This window comes from Eucyclogobius newberryi, unplaced genomic scaffold (genome assembly GCF_026437365.1).
Source record: "Eucyclogobius newberryi isolate DKJ021-1_F unplaced genomic scaffold, fEucNew1.0.hap1 SCAF_20, whole genome shotgun sequence".
Taxonomy (NCBI): Eukaryota; Metazoa; Chordata; class Actinopteri; order Gobiiformes; family Gobiidae; genus Eucyclogobius; species Eucyclogobius newberryi.
This window is the reverse complement of record NW_027315835.1, coordinates 17,821,333-17,844,706: the sequence shown is the minus strand read 5'-3', so window position 1 is coordinate 17,844,706 and position 23,374 is coordinate 17,821,333. Positions and strand designations below refer to the sequence as shown.

The 23,374-nt window shown below is 41.6% G+C and overlaps 1 protein-coding gene across 6 annotated transcripts; it reads right to left on the bottom strand.

Annotated features, from left to right (window-relative positions):
- Positions 1 to 17: 17 nt before the first annotated feature.
- On the bottom strand, positions 18 to 22,967 carry mybpc2b (myosin binding protein Cb). 6 transcript variants are annotated; one of them, XM_072456937.1, is made up of 30 exons: positions 22,890 to 22,948; positions 18,621 to 18,638; positions 17,928 to 17,948; positions 17,124 to 17,141; positions 13,861 to 13,929; positions 13,642 to 13,790; positions 13,442 to 13,559; positions 13,313 to 13,361; positions 12,281 to 12,340; positions 12,021 to 12,190; positions 11,730 to 11,862; positions 10,950 to 11,074; positions 10,747 to 10,852; positions 10,392 to 10,561; positions 9,848 to 10,013; positions 8,622 to 8,728; positions 8,514 to 8,543; positions 8,297 to 8,439; positions 7,968 to 8,127; positions 7,780 to 7,884; positions 7,522 to 7,710; positions 3,226 to 3,360; positions 2,878 to 3,045; positions 2,714 to 2,802; positions 1,956 to 2,151; positions 1,731 to 1,870; positions 1,319 to 1,478; positions 634 to 770; positions 247 to 433; positions 18 to 158 (listed from the first exon to the last, which is right to left on the bottom strand). In XM_072456937.1, the coding sequence occupies exons 1-30, from the start codon at positions 22,909 to 22,911 to the stop codon at positions 133 to 135; spliced, it is 3,366 nt and encodes a 1,121-aa protein (XP_072313038.1). In that variant the 5' UTR covers positions 22,912 to 22,948; the 3' UTR covers positions 18 to 132. The 6 variants fall into 6 exon arrangements, with proteins under 6 accessions (XP_072313038.1, XP_072313040.1, XP_072313039.1 ...); XM_072456939.1 differs by lacking the exon at positions 17,124 to 17,141 and having other exon boundaries at positions 22,890 to 22,958; XM_072456938.1 differs by lacking the exon at positions 18,621 to 18,638 and having other exon boundaries at positions 22,872 to 22,926.
- Positions 22,968 to 23,374: the final 407 nt, after the last annotated feature.

Genomic DNA, 23,374 nt, shown 5'->3' with positions numbered 1-23,374 from the left:
ATAAAGAGATATTGGTGGTAGTTTCACAGTATTTTATTTGATATGATGGTAGCAGTGTATACCATATTATAATATTTGCTGTTGTCTATAGTTGGTTCATTATTTTGTGGGTTTGCAGCTCCTTTTTCGCTTTTATTCCTTGGGTGGCTCTGTGTACACTGTGAAAAAAACAATATATCATTTTTATGACACAAAAACTAACTATAAATGTATTATAAATGCTTTGAGTAATGATTCAGTTCTCACGTTTAACGTCCAGCCTGCACTCCACCTCGTCCTGTCCCAGCTCATTGATAGCTCTACACGAGTACTTTCCTCCATCGAAAGAGCTTGGTTTGCGGATTTTCAGGGTCAGCACTCCCTGATTGTTCTGCATCAGGTATTTGGGGTCTTCACCGATAATCATTTTGTTTTTCATCCAGATAATTTTAGGCTAGAAATAAAAAAACAAATCACAGACAAACATTTTATGAAGCCTTCCAGGGAATTTACATTTCTATGTCTTATGCGGCTGCCTTTAACCTTTACCGAGAGACCTTGTGATAACAGAAATGTCTGCCCACATCTTTCTCAGTAATATTCATCTGAACAACACCATCGTTCTCATTTTCAGCCACTTTGACCGTGCATTACCTTGGGGAAGGCTCTGACTGCGCAGCTGATGGCCATGCTGTAGCCGGCCACGACACATCTGTCCACCAGGGGCTGAGTAAACTTGGGCACGCAGGACAAGTCTTTCTCCTTGAAGGGGATGGTTTTTATCTCAAGGCCTGCATAAAGCATATTGTATTTTAACATTTGACATCCATATACCAGCAAGTACTATAATCACACAGACTTATCATGCCTTTGTCTGCTTTAAAGTTTTAATCTGTGACTTTTTGTTTTTATTTTAAATGGCTACGGAACGCTGCTGACTCCAACGTTATTACGGAATAAGGGAAAAAAAACTAAAAAGAAGCACAAAGTATGTACAGAGCAATGACGTCTCAAATTCAGGAGAATATAGATTACACTAAATCTAAATCGCTCTAAACACGACATAGAGAGGATAAAAGACAAGGGTTCTAACACAATGTTTCATATATCCCCAAAGAAATGTAGTTTTTAGATTTGCATTATATAAAACGGTGAATTTTTGCATATAATGTTCTCAAACGTATGTGATTTACATAAAGCTGCGACTCAAAGGAGTTTTAGCATATCACTTACTTCTCCCATCATGCAGCCCTACAGTACAATATAACTGCCTATATATAACCGCACTTCCATTGTCACAGATGGAGAAAAGCCCGACATGTGAGAGTGTTGATTGTACCTGTCTTGGCGATGGTTGCCGTGTTCTTGCTGACACGCCCCTCTTCACTCCGGCCGCACAGGTTTTCACTGAACACACGGAACTGGTACGTGTTTCCCATGATCAGGTCCGAGGTGGTGCAGTTTGTCCTCCTGTTGTGCTCGTAAACGGTGAACCACTCCTACCAAGACAAAGTTATGGTTTTTATGATAATGAAGAGAAAAAAACAGCAGCTGGCATTTGCATTAAAAGAAACAAAACAAGTGCTTTCATGAGCATTGCAAGATTGTTAAGATTTAATAAAACAAGCTAATATGAAGCTGAATGCTGAACCTCAGGGTCTCCCCAGCAAATATTAAGATTGTATCATTTTGGGGAATTGTACTCATATATATGATGATACTATTATATATGAGAATGTTGGTATTCATACCTTGGTTTTCTGGTCTGCTTTTTGGATGGTGTAGCCAGTGATTTCACAGTTGCCATCGTCTGTAGGGGGCTCCCACTCCAGAGCGGCATTGAAGCCCCACACATCTGTCACCTTCACATTAACCGGCGGCCCGGGCTTCTCTGGATGAGCAGACCCACACAAGCGCTAAGACACTGACTCTCCACTGCTGCTCACTATAATAAACCACAGCCATGACCAGCTTACCCACTATCCGGATGTTGATGGTGGCCCTGTCCTCCATGTTCTCAATCTTTAGCACCAGCTCGTATGTGCCGGAGTGATCTCTCTCTGCAGAGCGGATGAACAGGATGCTGTCCACATTGGAATTACGAACATTGACTGACTTGGGGTCAACGGGCTGACCGTCCTTGTACCAGGTGGCGACAGGGCGAGGCTTACCCTGTAATCAAACATAATACTAATGTTAATCATCTACCACTAATATTTAGATTCAGAATACAGTTTAATAATACAGTTTATGTACGTTGCAACATAAATCATACATATCTATTGTATGAAACATATATTAATGTATTATTTGTTGTAAAAATAAAAAAGAAGAATACATATTGTTTATTTCAGGACATACTGAATAAATCAGTTTTCCTTTACAGTGGCTCATATTGTTTATTAAAATAATATATAATTCGATTTTTCCATGCATTTTACATATTGGACTTTTTATTCAATAAACATTATTACCCATATTACCCACATTACCCACATCATCTCCCTGATTAGCCAATCGGGGAGATGGCTAATCATCTCCCCGATTAGCCAATCGGGGAGATGATGTGATGATAAGAGATGAATTGTATATTAATATATTAAAAAAATATATGTAAAAAAGAAAATAAAAGATACAGAGAGCTGAGAAACTGTGAGGATTTCAAACAAATCAACTCAACAGTTTTTTGTTTTTTTAAATTAATTTGTTTGCAATCAATACACTTTTTTTTTACCTGGAAAGGGATGACCAAGTTGAGTTTATCTCCTACTTTCCTGATGTACTTTGTTCTCAGTTCACGTGGAAGGCGGATCTTGGGATGTTCTGAACAATGAGAAAACGTCAAATTAGAAATCCGTACAAAATCTTACATTGTTTCAAGAAGAAGTTTCGTCCGACCCGTGATCTCGCGGATAGTGACGGGCTGAGCCAAAATTGCAGGGGGACTTCTGCCGGCAATGTTTACAGCCACCACCCTGAAGTTGATTTTCTCGCCCACCGGGAGACCTCGCACCTTATATCCTTGCCTCTCACACAGCTCCTGGTTTGCCACCACCCACTCAGTATCTGAAATGAACGATAAATAATGCAAGAATTGATGGCAAGTGGGGATTTGATTTTTCATCTTGTTATAATATTTCAAGTGTTAAATCTTTCACTAAACATGTATTATGCATTTGGTAGCATTTAGTATTAGTGGCCCACTGTATCAGGAATGTATGTGTAGCTCTAATGTTTACTAATCACCTCCATCTTTGCAATACTCAATAACATATCCATCCAGGCCGCCCGCTCCAATCTTTTCAGGAGCGAGCCACTTGAGGCTGCACGTGTTGTCCGTCACATCGTGCACGGTCAGGCGCGTTGGCTCACTGGTGGGGGCTGAGGAGGAAAACACCCAAAAATACATGTATCAAAAAAATAAAATCACTTGTATTCATTAAGTTCTGAATAGTGCATTCTAACTGCCATTATTTATATCTATACCATCCATCCATCCATCTTCTGCCGCTTTATCCGGGGCCCGGTCGCGGGGGCAGCAGTCTGAGCAGGGACTCCCAGACTTCCTTCTACCCAGACACTTCCTCTAACTCATCCGGGGGGATCCCGAGGCGTTCCCAGGCCAGCCGAGAGACATAGTCTCTCCAGCGTGTCCTGGGTCTTCCCCGGGGCCTCTTCCCGGTGGGACATGCCTGAAACACCTCCCGAGGGAGGCGCCCAGGAGGCATCCGGAACAGATGCCCGAGCCACCTCAGCTGGCTCCTCTCGACGTGGAGGAGCAGCGGCTCTACTCCGAGCTCCCCCCGTGTGGCCGAGCTCCTCACCTTATCTCTAAGGGAGCGCCCAGCCACACGGCGGAGGAAACTCATTTCGACCGCTTGTATCCGCGATCTTGTTCTTTCGGTCACTACCCAAAGCTCATGACCATAGGTGAGGGTAGGAACGTAGACCGACCGGTAAATAGAGAGCTTTGCCTTTCGGCTCAGCTCCCTCTTTACCACAACGGTCCGATGCAGCGACTGCATCACTGCAACCGCTGCACCGATCCGCCTGTCGATCTCACGCTCCATCCTTCCCTCACTCGTGAACAAGACCCCGAGATACTTGAACTCCTCCACTTGGGGCAAGGACACCCCACCCACCTGGAGAGGGCAAGCCACCTTTTTCCGGTCGAGAACCATGGCCTCGGATTTGGAGGTGCTGATTCTTATCCCAGCCGCTTCACACTCGGCTGCAAACCGTCCCAGTGCATGTTGCAGGTCCGGGTTTGATGGAGCCATCAGGACAACATCGTCTGCAAACAGCAGAGATGAGATCCTGTGGTCCCCAAACCGGACACCCTCCGACCCCTGACTGCGCCTAGAAATTCTGTCCATAAAAATTATGAACAGAACCGGTGACACAGGGCAGCCCTGGCGGAGTCCAACATGCACTGGGAACAGGTCTGACTTACTGCCGGCAATGCGAACACAGCTCCTGCTCCGGTCATACAGGGACCGGACAGCCCTGAGCAAAGGGCCCCGGACCCCGTACTCCCGGAGCACCCCCCAAAGGACACCCCGAGGGACACGGTCGAAAGCCTTCTCCAGATCCACAAAGCACATGTGGACTGGTTGGGCAAACTCCCATGAACCCTCGAGCACCCGATGGAGGGTATAGAGCTGGTCCAGTGTTCCACGACCGGGACGAAAACCACTCTGCTCCTCCTGAATCCGAGGTTCGACTATCGGTCGGATTCTCCTCTCCAGTACTTTGGAATAGACCTTACCCGGGAGGCTGAGGAGTGTGATCCCTCTGTAGTTGGAACACACCCTCCGGTCCCCCTTCTTGAACAGAGGGACCACCACCCCGGTCTGCCAGTCCAGAGGCACGGTCCCCGAACGCCACGCGATGTTGCAGAGACGTGTCAACCAAGACAGTCCTACAACATCCAGATACTTTAGGTACTCAGGGCGGATCTCATCCACCCCCGGAGCCCTGCCACCGAGGAGTTTGCGAACAACCTCAGTGACTTCAGCTTGGGTGATGGATGAGCCAGCCTCCGAGTCCCCGGTCTCTACTTCCTCTTCGGAAGACGTGACTGAGGGATTAAGGAGATCCTCAAAGTATTCCTTCCACCGTCCGACGACATCCCCAGTTGAGGTCAGCAGGCCTCCACCCGCACCGTAAACAGTGTTGGTGAGACACTGCTTCCCCCTCCTGAGGCGCCGGACGGTTTGCCAGAATTTCTTTGGTGCCGACCGATAGTCCTCCTCCATGGCCTCCCCGAACTCCTCCCAGGCCCGGGTTTTTGCCTCTGCGACAGCACGAGCCGCGGCTCGCTTGGCCTGCCGATACCCGTCGATGACCTCCGGAGACCTACAAGCCAGAGTGGCCTGATAGGCCTCCTTCTTCAGTCTGACGGCATCCCTTACTTCCGGTGTCCACCACCGGGTTCGGGGGTTGCCGCCACGACAGGCACCGGAGACCTTGCGACCACAGCTCCGAGCAGCCGCATCAACAATGGAGGCGGAGAACATGGTCCACTCGGACTCAATGTCCCCAGCCTCCCCCGGGACATGGGAGAAGCTCTCCCGGAGGTGCGAGTTGAATACCCTACTGACAGAGGGCTCCACTAGACGTTCCCAACAGACCCTCACAATGCGCTTGGGTCTGCCAAGTCTGTCCGGCTTCCTCCTCCGCCAGCGGATCCAACTCACCACCAGGTGGTGATCGGTTGACAACTCTGCCCCTCTCTTCACCCGAGTGTCCAAGACACGCGGCCGGAGGTCTGATGACACGACAACAAAGTCGATCATTGACCTCCGGCCTAGGGTGTCCTGGTGCCATGTGCACTGATGGACACCCTTGTGCTTGAACATGGTGTTCGTTATGGACAATCCGTGGCTAGCACAGAAGTCCAATAACTGAACACCGCTCGGGTTCAGATCGGGGAAGCCGTTCTTCCCGATCACCCCTCTCCAGGTGTCACTGTCATTGCCCACGTGGGCGTTGAAGTCCCCCAGTAGAACAACGGAGTCCCCGGTCGGTGCACTGTCCAGTACCCCTCCCAAGGACTCCAAGAAGGCCTGGTACTCTGCACTGCTGTTCGGCCCGTAGGCCGCCACAACAGTGAGAGACCTGTCCCCCACCCGAAGGCGGAGGGACGCGACCCTCTCGTTCACCGGGGTAAACTCCAACACGTGGCGGCTGAGCTGAGGGGCTATCAGCAAGCCCACACCAGCCCGCCGCCTCTCCCCGTGGGCAACACCAGAGAAGTGGAGCGTCCAGCCCCTCTCGAGGAGATGGGTTCCAGAGCCCAAACTGTGCGTGGAGGTGAGGCCGACTATATCTAGTCGGTATCGCTCAACCTCCCGCACAAGCTCAGGCTCTTTCCCCCCCAGCGAGGTGACATTCCATGTCCCCAGAGTTAGTCTCTGTGTCTGGAGATCTGGTCGCCGAGGCCCCTGCCGTCGACTGCCGCCCAGATCTCTCTGCACCGGATCTATACCTTGAATTATTATTATTATTATTATTATTATTATTATTATTATTATTATTATTATTATTATTATTATTATTATTATTATTATTATTATTATTATCTTGTCTTACGCTAGCTGTTTTTTAATTTTATTGTATTTTTATTGTATTTTTATCTTTATTTATTTTTCCCCTCCATTCCTTATTAGGAAATGGGAGGTTTTGTCTTTAGGAGTTTTTGTTTATAAGAGTTTTTATTGATTTTTAAACTTCCTATGTTATCTGTCCTTTTCCTCTGTATCTACTGCATTGCAACAATGAAATTTCCCCATGTGTGGACAGTAAAGGATTATCTTATCTTATCTTAATTAAGTCAAGTCAGAACATTGAAGTCTTTTTAACTTTTTATATTCCTTTAATAAGTAGAAATAGCCTGCAATAAGTATAACATGTATTTGATCACAAAAGGTTGCATATCATTTTAAAGAGCCACTGCCAGGCATTTTGGGAGGTCCTCTAGATGGAAATGCTCACTGGTGCTCCCATGACCTCATTTTAACCTTGAAAAATAATAATAGGGCTTTGAAGGCTTTAATGCAACCTCCAGTGACTATTTCTAAAGTACAATTTTCTTTTTTGCAAATGTAATAATCCCCAGAGGACTCAAGGATCTGGAGGTCATCCCCCATGGAGTTTTTAATGAGAATTGTGTAATTCCCTGTATTCTGATGCATTTAACATGTAATCTTATGAGCAACACATTGATCAGTTTAGGTCACCCACCCCACCGCCTTTGATGTTCCCTGCCCCGCCCCTGCCTCACAGACTCATCAGATTCTTCTCTCTGCTCTACTCGAGGACAGAGGCTCCAGAAAACTCTATGCAAACTAATTGTCAGGACATCAGAAGTGACGATTTCTAAAGCACTTCTTCACTGTTGATTTCCTTAACTAAAGACGTTTTGCTTCTCGAGGATTGTCGAACATATACAGTATGTGGAGTTGAAACTGATTTGTAAATAGGCCTGCAGTATGAAAAATACAAGAGCTTCACAAATATAGGCCACATTATGTCACATACCGATGGGCATGAAGGGCTTGGAGGTGAGACTGGGCTGAGACATGCCAATACTGTTGACCGCAAAGACCCTCATTTCGTAGAGAATGCCCTCAATCATCCTCTTGGCTTCGTACGCGGTGTCTTCATACACGTCAAAGTTGAGTTTAGTCCATCTGGAGGAACCTTTCTTCTTCCTCTCCATCAGATAACCTGAGCAGTTCAAACATTGGCGCTACATTAGGCACAGACTTTGAATACAGAGGAACACAAACACATTACCTTTAATAGGCGCCCCTCCATCAAACTTCGGAACATCCCAAATCATTGAAGCAGTGTCTTCACCCACTTTGATGCATTTCACATTCTCTGGAGGGTCAGGCACATCTGAAGTAGCAAATTAAAGATAGAAGAGTTTAATCTGGGCTTTTTACCAGCGGGTTTAAATAATGTAAATTAGCACTACTTGCCCACAATCTTGATGAACAGATTCGCCTTATCCTCTCCTGCTGGGTTGGTGACACAGATGGTGTAATTACCCTCATCCTCTCTCTCCGCACCCTCGATGACAAAGCAGCTCAGGTCTTTCCTGGACTCTACGCGCATGCGGCCCTCTGCCTCTGTGATTACCTGAAAAAACGTATTAAAATGATACTGTGTGATTAGTAAATGATGTTCTCCAATGCAAACACATTATTTCTGTTGGGAATTGTCATAACTTTGGACATTTGAGGGGCAATTTGTTCTGGAGACTTGGCATGCACTCACATATACATAAATGATTTACTACAGATATTACCGCGTCGCCCTTTGACCAGACTACAGTTGGCGCCGGTTCTCCTGTGATCTCCACGTCTAAACGCAGCTTATTTCCAGCCACAACGATGATGGTGTTCTGAGAAACCATGTTGCCAGTCGTGTCCAGGTGGATCTTTGGTGGATCTTTAAATTAGAAGTTTTCCAAGTTGAGAAAACACAATCCTTTAGGAGTGAGATTTCTGTCCAAGAGCGCTTACCTTGTCTGGGCACATAGTCAATCTTGATTTCTGTTTAGAAAAGAGACAGCGTTATGCAGACAGCAGGTGGTACGTTCAGCACTTTTTAATCACTCTGTCTTGCCTCACCTAAGAAGTTGAGTTTGGCAGAGAGCGACAGAGCATATCCATCAGGAATAAATGTGTAGTCTCCGGCATCCTCTGGCTTCACATCATCAATAACGAGACGGTGAAATCTGGAAACAGCAAAGGAGACGTTCCACACAAATCTGTTCACTCCATTTGTCTTTGCTTTTATTGAGTTCTATAGGAGACTTTGCGCCGCCATTTTAGTGCAAGGAAACACTCCCACACTCAACCATGTTTTTCAATGCTTGTTTTTTTGCATATGTGAGAAAAAACGCCATCACATACATATTCAATTGTACATGATAGTTTTTTAATATGTCTCTACTTATGATTTTGATTGGTAGGATTGTATCTTTGGTGATAGTACATTTGAAAATGACAGGAAGTAGCAGTGCGTTCTAAAACGTGTGGATGACATCACACCAGGGAGACACATAATTCCATCCATATGATTAAGGAACACATTTTTTCCTTTAATTAACCTTTTAATCATATTTGTGAAATAATAACAATTGTGAAAATGTGTTGAAACTAGACACGCTTTGCCCCAGTGTGCAATAAAGATGCTATTGTTGTATTCATGTTTGTCCTCGGGATTCCAAGATGAGAAGTCGAGGAAAACATTCTATTATGTTGACTTAAGCTAACGTTACATCTTCATTAAACAGTCGGGTCAAGTCTTTCTTGCTCAAATCTGTTGCTCTTATCTATGGATATCTGAGAGTAAATCTCTAAATGTAGTGACGTTTCATCAAAGAGCTAAAATGTTTAAGATAAATTGACAAATCAGCTGATTTTTGTCCGTCTCCAGACAGCAGGTGACGTTAAGCGTTAATGACAAAAATGGCAATAAACCCATTTCTGATTTTGATTCTGAGGTCGAGCAAGCGTTCATGTGCATTTTTCAACTCAAAAATACCTTTTTCCTGAGTTCCCGGCAACCACACATAAGTAAGAGTTAAATACATGGTGTGATGTCATCATTTTCAATCAGCAAGTCAAATTATGAACCCGAAAAATGGCTAAATTGGGGTGAAATTTGTGTCTTAAATGTCTTAATTATCATATATGTAGGTTAATCTGCTGTAGACAAATATTTTATGTTTAATACTATGCTTTTGACTTTTAAAGATACACATTGAATTTGCTTCGGTTAGTATTTGATCTTCATCACACCATAAAGAAGCAAATGTGCTGTACTATTGAGTGAAAAAGCCTTTGTTTACCTTCCAATGTGACTCATTTTAATGCGGTCACTTGGGAAGACTTCCTCTCCACCTTTAAACCACTTTCCTGTAACCTTGTCATCAGACACTTCACACTTGAACATGGCCTGGTCTGTTGCCTTCACTGTCAGATCGGCAATGTCCTGCAACACCTCCAGCTGTTTTTCTGAGCAAAGACACAGGAATCCACAAGAGGAGGGTCAGCAGAAGATAAAAGGTCATATGAAGTGAAGGAGAGAGAAAGGATCGGGTTCATAATGGCAGCAGCTTGACATTTAGTGTTAGTTTGTTCATAAAAAGAGCAGCGAGGTCTTTGGGTGAATGTTAAAAAAAGCAACTGCATCTACGGCAGAGCATTTAAATGCCCTTTGTTAAAATCTAAAAATAAGTACATAAAATGGCACACTGGAATACAGTATTTGATCCATCACCAGCCGTCATTTTATGTGTTTGTTATATTGCACTGGTTTGTTTTAACGGCAATTATTTCTTGTTTTGTATTAATGATTTAAATGAGTTGTTTATGTATAAACAACGGTGGTACCTTCTACTTCCAGCTCTCCTTTGGTATGACCCCCGTTTGTCCAGGCATGGTACATGCCAATGTCGTCCAGTGTAGCTTCTGGGATAATCAATGTGTGCTTCTTCCCATCTTTCTTAAAGCGGTATTTGGACTCCTTGTCAGACTTGTGGAGCTCTATATCTTCAAAGAACCTGCATACATACCCATACTTATTTTTACTGATTTTTAGTACTGAATAGTACTAGGAGGTCTGGCAGTACTTTACATGGCTAATGGGCATTACTTTATTGGAGAGAAAGAGTCACACTTGATACATTTTTACTACTCCTATTCTACTACGCTACTGTGTTGAAAAAAAGTGTTTTATTGTACTGACCACATGACGTGGGCGCCCTCTTCTGAAACCTCAACTTCAAACTCCACTCTTTCCCCGACCACGACGTGATAGTCATCCATCAGTTTGATGATGGTCACTGGGGGCTCTGTGTGGGGGTAAAGAGCAGAGTAAACACTCATTAAGATACACTGTGATTAATGATGTCAGATTAGAAGATAATTAATTTAAGGCTGAGGCTGCACCTTTGACAAATACTTCTGTGAAACTCTTTTCTTCTCCGACCACACACTCATATGCGGCGTCATCAGCCAGGGTGGTCCTGTTGATAGTTAGAGTTCTGATGTTCCCATTGGCTTCCACCACATACCTTTAGGACAGACAAAGTTTACAGATCAACATTGTGTCAATAGATGTCTTCATCAAACTGCCAACACATCTGACTTGCCAGTTCGCCTCAAGGAGCTTATAAATAGGTACAAACATTTCAGTACAACAATCAATCAACAGTTGACTCTTCAATAAATGAAGATTGCATGAGGCTATGCTAAAGCTATGCAAACTAAAGGAGCATATACATGTATTGGTGTCATGTTTTGCCTTCGGTCAGGGCCCTGTTTTGTGGTGTAGTTGTTTTCTTTTGTTGAGCGTCTTTGAGATTTTTAATTCAGTTATTATAAGAATAAGTCACGTGGTCGAGCAAAATGGGATCATTAGTGTGAGCTTTTTTAACTGAGTTGAGAGGCCTTTGTCCCAGCGGTGCATAACAGCAGACTGCAGGAGGTGTAAGGTGTCGTGGCAGTTGGACTTAGACTTATCCCACTGGGAGGCAACTTATGACAAGCCTAAAAATAAAATCTGTTGGCTGGATCATCATTTCGTCTGGCAAATTTGTGACTGATAATTCTGGCTTGATATTTATACAACACTGCCTATCATGTCCATGTCAGCGTTATTCATTTGATATGGTCTTATACTGCATGGCTAATTAAGTAAATGTCTAAAAGCTTCATATGTTTATGTACTTTGCCGATGTCTTGATCTCCTGGCCATTCTTTAGCCATTTGACCTGAACGTTGGGGTCGACCACTTCACAGGTCAGTACAATCTTCTTGCCTTTATCCACCGAGTAGCAGGAATCGAGCTTCTTCAGGAATGCTACACAATAAAGAAACAAAAGCCTGTCATTTCATTACGGACCATGTCAAACTCCCTCTTGTTCTAGTGTCAGATCTGTTCTGCTGTCCTTGTCGTTCATTTCACTCTCCCCTCAGGTAACAGCTCATGTCACATTGCCTCTACCTTATCCTTCTTACCCTCGCAGTGCACTGGCTCCGGCGCCTTCATTTTTTTCAGACGCTTCAGCATGCCCCTCAGGTCAGTGATGCCATACTCGAAGGCAATTTTCTCATATTCGCTCGGATGAGCACTCTTAAGCAACTCCCAAACGTCAATCTGAGGCTTCTCCTCCTCGGGCCTCTTCTTCCTATCAGTCAAAGAAAATGACATGTTTCATTGTCATTCAGTGAGGCCTAACAATGGAAGAAGACATGTGGTTGATTATATAAAAACTCACTTCTTTGCAGCTTTAAGCAAAGCACTAAAATCCAGGTCTCCGTCATCCTCTCCAGCATCACTGTATGTGGTCAAATGCGCATGTAAAATACACGTGACTAAGGTGAAAAATCACAAAAATAGCTCATTTAATTACCTTTAGTTTTAATTTAAACACACACACACACACACACACACAAAACTAAACAAATTTGGTTCAAAGATAATAACTGCACAAATCAAAATAACCTGGCAGGCGACGCACAATAGGTCAAGACTTTTATTGAGTCTGTTTTTCTGATTTTGTAATTGTTTTTATCAAGTGCTAAGATCATAAAATTGCATATGACCAGTGTTTGTTATCCATAGAAATGTTTAAAAGTTTCTGGTGGAAACGTTATCTGTGTCTTTTTACTACATGAAAAATACATACAGCTGTAAACCCCTAACCCTTTTTTTTTTTTTAACCAAAATGCCCAAAAATTCAAGTTGGCCTTGAATCCTTTGTGAAGCTGACCCTGTTTAATGTTCTACTCTGATTATAAGTGTAAAGACGCTCTGCACAGAAGAACATCATATGTTAAATATCACCTAGATTTTCTGCAAATATATAGAGCCGTAAAGCTTTTGTTTGGGCTTTTGGTGGGTTTTGACTTGACTGAAAATAAGTGGGTTACAGCTTTTTGTTTTTTAACATCATCATTTCCTTTGATCAGACGTGAACAAAAAGGAATAAACTAGGAAAAAGTTAGAAGACCCACCTCATCATAACAGGTAACTTACTGCCTTTGGGAATGAAGTAACCATAATTAGACTTTTAAACAATACCTATTAAGTGGTAAAGAAATTTACTGCAGTATTTTCAAAGTAAAGAGGTTTTTCTACACGTATAATATAGTTCCCTTTAAAAATGGTGCATGCTACAAAGACAATATCATTTGAAAATTATTAAAAAGAGCAAGCAGGTCTATATTAGAACACTGAATGCACAATCTGGACACCATTCAATTAGTAAGTGGTATGTATGCAGCATGTCTGACCCCCGGAGACTTACGCTCGTTTGAAGCTAGACAAAATGTCGGCCTTCTCCTCCTGTTGCGCGGCTGTAACAGGAGAAGTTGCAGGAGGAGCACATTATGACTGGATCAGCGAGTGGAACTTAAGCTAAGATGCTTTCACTCACCGTCCACAGTGACCTCGAATGTGCAACTATCACACTTGTCTTTAGCCGTGACCTCGCACCTGTAGCCACCCGCATCGCCCACCTTCACTTTAGTAATCTTCATCTCATATGTATAAATCTAGAGAATACGTTTGTAAAAGATGAGATTTAGTCCAGGGATCATTTCACGTTTGTATGAAATGAATGTCACACGCCCCCACCTTTGTATTCCTGTCATAAGTTTCTTTGAACTGCATGTGTTTTCCAGCCTTGCTGCCAAGATCCAACCATTTGCCCTTCAGCCACTTCATGACAGGTTTCCTTGTAAGGGTAGTTGAGTCCACCTTGGCGATGACGGTTATGACACCTCCTGCAATCACATCAGGGTAAGAGACATGTCATCCAAATAAAGCGTACAATATTTGTATTAACACACTGACCTGCTACTCCAACTACACTTTCTGGGGGTTTCTCCACAAAGAGCCCAGTCAGCTCAGTGCTTCCTTCCTCTGAAATAAAACATATATATCAACCATGTATTGATTTGAATAAGCTCTAACACGCCAGGCAGATGTTCCATGTACAAGCATGTCATATATAAATATATATGAGGATATCAACCAAAGTGCAGAGATAAACACGAAACACAACACATAGACATCACATAGGCCTATGTAAATGTTAAATATAACTGTAGTTCTTTAAAGGTACATTGCCTGGCACTGTATCCCTCAAGTTCTATGTATATCACATATGCTTATGATGGTTGTGCCAGGCAAAAAGAGGCATCACAGACACATTTAAGTTACTGTAAATATACATAAATTATCATTTTAAAATTTAAGAACCCTTATTTGTCCAACAATGGAGGCATTTCAGAAATGAGTCTTTTGATGCTTTCTTACTAAATTACTTGAAACAAAATGTAGACAGTGCAATGTGAACACTGAAATACTCTTTCTGTCTCATTTTACAAAGTTCATCTGATACATAATCGCTCTAATGAACTAAGAATAAGACTTCTAACATCTGTTGATGGCTGTGTATCAGCACTTTCTAGCCCTATCAAGCCTTGAGTGTGAGCAAGGTGTGAATCTATTCCCTATGGTCTAGATAAATATGCCACATGAGAACACATATGCAGATGTATGCACAGACGCAGCCATCTGCATTTCATAACAGCACATTTGCATGCACGAGGTGATCATAGTCCTGCACTGTGGTGCCTGCTCCCTCCACAGAGCTCGCTCGTCCCCACTCCAGGGACATAAACAGGCCACTATGGTTAACATATGGAAGTATAACTGCTCTTGTTATACTGTACCATAAGTCAGTGTGAACTCTCCAGGTTATTCTGAGGAATTATTGCATTAATGCGACACAGTGAAATGCAATCAACTGTTTTACACACATGGAGTCAGACCATGACTGTTATGGACGTAATCAAATGAGACGATTACTGCACCAAAGGGAGTTGAATTGTTTTAAAAGATCACTTTGATTGCTTCTTTTAGTGGATGTTTGCAGCGTTGAAGCAACTCTTAGCCCCATACTGTGACTCTCTACACATGCTGTCCAAGCAAACTATTAATGTGTGGTTTGAAATAAATATGTTTAGACAAACATATATATTTTATAATCAATTAGTGAAAACAATTATTTGAGTGAATGGGTTGTCTTTGCATAATTCCATCCACTAATGCAAGAAATGAAAAGCAGCTCTTACAGACTTTGCATCAACTTGACTTTCAGTGATATTTTAAAGGACTTCAAATATTTATGTTTTATTTTTTGGGCACAAACTTTTCACTAAATTCCATTTGCAATATTGGTGCCAGTGTCCCAGAACAGGCCAAGTGATGATAATCCCCACGCACACTTTATACCCCTGTGGGTAGAAACAGCCTTGGTATGATAAGCACTTCCCACACATGATTCAACTCCAGCAGACAAGCAGACAAGAAACTCAGCGCTGGAATACCCACTTCACAGTGAAGGGATCAGGCCTTCACATGATGCAGAGGATTCTTAGCAATTGACATGGTGAAGCTAAATACAGTAAGACAATCCCCAACTCCACTCAGAGATATAGGAGTAAGCCAGCCCTATTTTTAATGCTGAACGGGTTAGGGTTAGGGTTATAGGCGGTAAAGCAGTAGTTTAATTGTGCTGCAAGAGCTGTATGTCAGACTCAAAAAGCTGTTTGGTATTGTTGTTTGTGTGGGTGTTTGGAAAGCCCAATAAGCCCAATCAAATGTGTTTTACTTGAGTTTTAAGAAGCACAAATTAAATTGTTTCTCCCAAAGCACTTCACAGTTTCCATTTGACGTTGCCATTTGGGGCTTACACCATCATGGTGATGTGATCAATGTGATCATCATCACATTTAATGTGTAAATAAAATGAGCATTTTTTTTCTGAGTGCATTAGGAGTCCAGATTAACAGGCCTTTTGTGACCCTATTACACCAGTCAGTGAGCCATATTTCACTGTTGGCTATTCACCCAGCCCAATTCCTGACAGGAGAGCACAACACCAAAGGCTCAATCATTTGAGAAGATACTTTTCCACAGAATTCACAAGAACAAGCTAGTCATGAGCATGAACTTATCGGATCCTCACACTTCAGTTTATAAAGGTATCTGCAATGTCAAGCCTCATCCAAATGTGACACACTAAAAACTACAACACATTGAAACATATATCATATCATATCCATTCTTGGGCCACTGACAAAGGGTTAGCAAAAATATAGCAGTTAATTATGGCTGGCCTGCTTGGGCAGCACTCCAGAGTTTCCTAGCTTCAGCCCTCGAGTCACATGAGCCTTGGTATGTTCAACAGCAGCTGCCTTTGTTTTGAATGCACTTCTACACCAACCCCAGCTGTGTTTCCATCTTTGTAGAAAGCACCAGTGGAATGGAATTTGAAAAGCTGGTGTCATTAATGGTCAAATGGTAAAACTGAATCCTACAGTGGTTTGTTACAATTGATAAAGAGCATTTAAAGTGAGGCAACGGGTGACGGAGTCAAGGATAGATCAGCTGAATACAACAGATCCACGTCCAAGCTATTTTCCAGCCAAGACATCACAAACACTTGGAGGGGATTTAATTTCAGTCGCTGTGCAGAAGATTAAGATGTACTTTATCAATCCCTTATGGGGGAAATTCATTTGACCCTTCATTGCCACCTGTTGGGAGCAGTGGAAACGCCGAGCAGTTCTCGGGGACCCATCTCCAGGGGCTGATGTAAACTGGGAGTCGTCGTACCTGAGACCTTCTTGCTGTGAGGCGAGAGTGCTAGCCACTCTGCCACCATGCTGCATGTATACACTCATAACAATGAATACATTGTTTTGTGTTGCACCGAAGCACCAGTTTCTATGTTTGTGAATTCTGTTCATTGTCAATGGCATTAAACTTTTTCTGATTCGGATTCTAAAGTATCACACTTAATATTGCACATAGATTAGATAAGCTTGGAAATACAGCCAGATAGTTATTTAGAAAGGTGAGCCAAGTGTTTGATTTCAAAAGAAGCTTTCAAAGTGATTCCTCCTCCTAATTGGGCATATCGTGTGACATTTCATCTTATGCATCACATAAACATGTGTTATAGACGCCCATTGGACATACTTTTGAGGAGCAAAAGTAAATAGGCAAATCTTTTGTAAAATGTATAAACGTTGCTCTTTTCTTACCACCTCCATCTTCAGAATCTGTTGTATGGACAGGAAAGCAAATTATGATGAATGCAGCGATGAAGCAGATGCACAAGTCATGACAAACAAATGCAACATTCAGACAGTGACTGAAGAAGAACAAGGCCAGAGGGACGTGACATTAAAGTGTGAGTTTTACAGCTTGTAAGTTCATGATGGGCTATTGAACAGTCTCATTGAATAATCTATGAATTATATTGAATATTAGTAGGTGAATAATTAGACAATAAGTGTACTTGTGAAACAAAAACAAAAACATAGTCGAGTTTGACAGTTCATATAATCTTAATTATACTAACCAAATCAATCCATTCTGCTAACCGAACCGCACTTTGAGCCCTACATTTATTGGTAAACAAGCTGTACACTACTTATAGTGATTAAATTCTTTTTGGGCAAATAAAATATCTTCTCTTTAACATTTAACTATATTTTCAAGTACTTAAATAGCTGTGGTCCCATATCCCAGTCCATTGTCTTCCACTACATTGCTGAACATGCTATGTCAGACACACAGAATGCATAACGGAGAAACATGTAAGAACCAAGAGATAAGATAAAAACAACTTTCTTCCAAATGTGACAGAACGGTGTACATTTCGTGCATCATTACAGTCCTTCATAGACCGCATAGTTCACTCAGTTCAAAAGAGTCAAAAGTCTTTCAAATGAGTCATGCCGTTCTTTCCCCTGCACACAGTGTGGTGCATGTATACACTCATATCGGTGAATACATTAGGTGGATTTGGTTAAATGCATCGAGTCACGGTGCATGTGCCTTACCTCCGTCTGCAGGGGGTGCATCTACGAACAGGGGACGGGATGGGAATTAGCATGCTAATAATGGGGAGCCACTAAATTCTGATTAAAATAAACAAATGCTCTGCAAGCCCATTGTTAAAACCCAATTATGTTAAGCAATTGTTTTGTCTCATAAGAAAAATCAAATTCATTAAAAAATGTTCTAACACTTGTTCCCTTTAGGGGTCGCGGGTGACTGGAGCTTATCCCAGCGACTTTGGCCCCTGGATAGGAGCCAGCTTGCAGCAGGGTTAACCATGTCTTATGCGCCATAATAATATATTACTACCTTCAGTCATGCTAATAGAAATATACATCATCCAACGATGAGATGCAATGATGTCGATTCAACTAATATTGACAAAAAAACAAAAACTTTCTCTGGAAAATATAGTCACAAATCCCAAGGCTAATCATCCCTCACCATCAGTGTTTCCTGTTTGAAATAGCAAATGAGTTTTCAAATCAATCTGCTGCCCTAAAACTCACATGGTACTTGGTAGTGATAAAGCATGAAATATCATATTTACTGTGTGAAAAAGAGGCCCTTTACTTTTTCAGCAGGCACTTGACACAATATTTGAGTAAAAGTGAAAATGTGAGAGCAGTTGTCAAGTCAGTGAATGTTTGTGTAAGGGAAACCAAAAGGTCAAAGTTGTGGTGAGGTTCACTTACCCTCACCCGTCGGTGCATCTGCAAACACAAACACAACACACACACTATTAGAGGCATCAATCATCATTACTTAATTCATTTATTCATCTGAATGAGTCAAAGAGGTATTTCATGAAGACGAGCACTTGATATGTCTTATTTAAGCAACAATTCCCACAGCTAGATATACTGGGTTATACTTTGTGAAAGTTGGAAACGTGTGCTCATCTTTTGTATTTAATCAGGAGAGTCGATCACTTGTCAAATTCTCTGAAAGTGGTTGAAGTGAATTGAAATAGAGCAGGATATGGTTACTCTGGGGTCAGAGCATTGATGCTAAAGGCCAGAGTATCTGATGTCTGCCCTGAAGGCCAGCCACATTCTCCAGCGTTGAACACTACTTCCTTGAATAGTCACACCACCTTGACCTTGATCCCCAAAATCATGCTCTTCAGATTTGCGATAAATGTTGAAATATGAATATACTGGTATGTAGGAAATATATGTAATTTACCCAAAGTACTGTCTACCAAATGGGATGTGAAGTTAGTCTGGCAAAAACAGACTCAAGCTCTTATTCTATAAATATATATAACAATATTGTTTTTAAACCTCTGCAGGTGGTCACATCCTTTATTATTGAAGGATTATTAAGATCAGGCCCAGGGAGCTAAAAGGGTTCTGCGCAGCATCTTTGCTGTTCCAAGCACTGCACTTTTCTGGATTGACAGATTGAGATGTTTTTTTCAGGGATCTGCTATAGCCACCCCTCCAGTCACAAGAGCCTCAGGCAGCACCATCAGGGTGGCGTTATATCAGTAATTCGGGGAAACAATATAGAAAAGAGCTAATTGATTGTCAACTATCTTTATATTCTCTGTCTTTTGTATTCCGTTTTTTATTCATTAACCATCTCAAGAATCCATTTCTTCTTGAATTATAGCCATAGGAAAAGCCATTCCAGATTTATAATGGGAAGTTCACACAATCACATATCATTCTGGCATGGCCGGTCACAGGCCATGCCATTAAAAGCAATGTTTGTTTTAATGTCGTCGGATGGTACGGATCTGGTTGGTTAATCCACCTGTCCATTAATCCAAAACTGGTATTTACCTTGGGTTCTGCCGAACACTAATACACTAAAACACAGTATATCCTTCCCTCAATAGTATTTAGTCTATAATATAATCTGTGTATTTTTCTTTATTTTTCTTTTGTTTACTTTTCTTTATTTTATTCTATTTTTTTTTTCAATTTACAAATTTACAAAACAATAAAAACACAAGACAAGAAAGAAACAAATCAGGTAAAATAAATAAAGGTGAGAGATCCAAAGAAAAAGAAAGTTATGGCACATCAAATCCAAAATAAAAGTCACATTGAGTCCAGTTTCTGTCAAAGACATTTTGAGTCCATGCTGCGATTCCCCCCCTTTTTCCGTTTGTCGATTATGACATCGATCCTGTCCTTAATCGTCTGCGCAGTTTGTATCATACATTTTTTTGTATGATACAGCTGACTGGGTCTAAAATAAGACCACAGCATTTCTACAGTAGATCTAACTAATGACTAACCTAAAAGTCGAGTACTTCCTGAACCACCAGTACCACCAGAGGTACATGCACACAATTTGAGAAACACTGCTGTAGACTATATAAGACTCTATATCATCTATATATAACCTCCAACTTAAATGGTTCTGTCTTTTCCATATGATGTGTTTATGTAGACCATGTCCTCACTCGACTGTTTAATTACATCATGTTTATTTACATTGGCAGTGACAGTAATCACCGTGCGCGAAGCCCCCGCAAAAGAAATGACCTGGTTATACCTTTGCTACGACACCACCTCTCTCCTAATGCAACACGTGTCCTGTAGGTATTTTTAGAGATGCCAAAAGTTATGACCATAGGAAACGCTCACTATTTTTGCATAAAACGTGAATAAATACATGTTGGCCAGTGATCTAGTGACAGCCATTCTGTATTGATTTACGGACAGCCTCTTGGTTCTGTCTCATGTTTCATGGCATCATCATAATAAAATGAATCACACTATCCCTTCAACCACTGTAAACATGTGACAAACATCATATCCAGCGAGGACAGCAGAGCGCCGGCAAACTTCACTGACACATTACATAATGATTTATTTTGCAACACAACTTGATACTCTTGGCCATGTCAAACTTGATGAACTTAAATGGAAGAAAGATCTGGATGCAGTATATTTAGCTGTTTCTGCAGGCATAAACTTGACCATAGTGATGAAAAGTTTTTTTATTTTACAATCTAGTTTGAGTTAAGTCCTAATATTTATTGTGATGCTTAATATGGAGCAACTGAATTGTTATCACGGACTGCTTCAGCTATATATTTTTAGGAATGTTTTTAAAATATATTTGGCAAAAATAATGCTTGATTTGTTTCTCACTTAAACATGAACTTATATCTTTGTTTATTTATTTATTCAATATTTTTTTAAAGGTGCTTACAATGTTACTTATAAGGTGATAATGTTCCTAATGTTACGTATTTCATTAAAAAACGCAAATCACACCAAAATGCATCACTTATTGCAATACTACAGGGGAAATGTTGCTGTAGACTTTTTCCAGTTTTTTTCTACAAACGTTTGAGGGAGAAACTGCAGCCGGAACAGCCCTGAGACTCCTAAAGCCGTGGCACCAATAATCCTGTGCCACAGTTCCCAGGCCGACCCCATTACTATCGGCTTTGCACTGGCTTTACTGTGGGAGGGCCGCGTGCTGTCGACACAGGTCTGTATTACACCTCATGTAATCTCCAGATCTGCACAGCACACACAGAATTAAGCTAATAACATGCCGTCAGGTTTAACATTGATAAGGTCTGGGGTTGTCACATTAGTAGGGCTATCCGCGTGGATCAAAGGTAGACACCGTTGATCCAAGCATAAGTCGGAAAAACATTTTCAAGGGAGTTATAAAGATTGTATTTTTTCCATGAGAATGTTCTTTGCTGTTCGCGTTGTGTTGACCGCGTCTTGTCAGATCATAGATATATTTGAGAGCTTTTGCCAGAGCCACAGTGTGAGTGTATGGCTCAGATTTCTGTGACAGGGAGTGTGACAGTGATTTAAAATGCAGGGTCAAAGGGTAAACAAATATTTCTTTTGAATATTAAAGGAGACATATTATGTAAGATTGACATTTATGAGCTTTTAACCATGTAATATGGGTGTTCCCTCCTCATTGCTTTAGTCTAAGTTGTATTTCTATTGAGTCATGTATATTTGAGTAATCCTTGAGTGTCTGTTTTCACCTACCCCCTATCTCTGCTCGCTGCTCTCAGCTCTGCACTTAGGTGACATGTGATATATATAATATCACATTGCCATATTTCTACAATAAAAACAAATACATAAAAATCCACTGCTTGTCATTAAAGTTAATGGACCAGTTTCAGTTTTATATCAATATAGGAGTTTACAATTATCAAAAAAGTATATGTTAAAAAAGCCCAACAAATCTTCTTTAATTTTCATGTATACACCTGTATAAACCAGAAGTCAAAGTGACTCTGATGTTCCTAATATGTAGACATTGTCAAGTTAAATACAAAAATAGTTTGTTTTGTTTTCATCCTCTGCTCCCTGCATATTGCCTGGAGCCAGTCTCAGTCTTAAACATGAGAAAGTATCTCCACAAGCACATTTTTAGCCTTCCCCTGCAAGCTTTTCTCATGAATCTCTGGTACTACTGACCCCAATGATGCTTCAGAGAGCCGACCAAGCAACTATATTAGGTCACTCGTCTTGTTTATAGCCAAATAGGAGACAAAAGACTGAATGCCTCATATTTACGAGCATATCAGCGTCTGTAAATCACTTTTGACAGGTGTAGGATTGTATTGAATTACATTTTAATGCTAAAATTAGATGGCAGATATTTGAAATATGCCTTTGGAGAGTCAACACTTACAAATCACAAATCAGCCTGTGTTTGATCAATTATCAAAGCTTTCAAAGTTGATGTGTTGTCAGTTTGGTATTCTTTTTACAGTCCATTTTTGTTCTGATCTTAACTTAAATATTTTACAATTAGCAGTGGCTCTTGTGCCATTCTAAAAGGCAAACTAAGTCATACTGAAGAATACATTTGGAGGACAAAAGAACAGAACCATCTCCTTCATCCCGGGTTTTCCATATTTATGGAGCAAACATTTCCTACAATCCTACCCTCCTCAAAGCAGTCCCCAGACTAATTACATTGAATTATTCTTCCACAAAAAGTGATCTGCATACCTGCGGGGACAGGCTCTGGCATGGTTATTCCTGTGTCTTCGCTGCGCTGCTTCAAGTCTGGGGGCTTTGGGGGTATCCTAATTCCTTTTATTTGGGCCCCTCTCTCTACTGTCATTTAAAGCCCTCATGGATCAAGATTCACACACACCCTCCCTCTGACGACAGAGTTCACCAAGGGATCTTCTCCCCTGCACCAGGACGCACACGCAATGGCAAAATAAACAAAAATAAGACAGGATTAATGATTAGTATAAACAAGTTAATCTCTCAAGTTTACCACACAATTACTGACTGGATTTCGGACACTTAATCTGGCCAAACGTGTCTGATGATTATCACTGGTTTAGTGTTTAGATAAAAGTGCATTTCCAAATCATTTCTGTGGTTTCTTTGGTTTCACTTGACATGTATTAAGAGGTTGTGCTAGGATTAAATGTAATGTATATGTTCTTTATGGAGCAGGGCTGGTTCTGTGAGTGTCATTT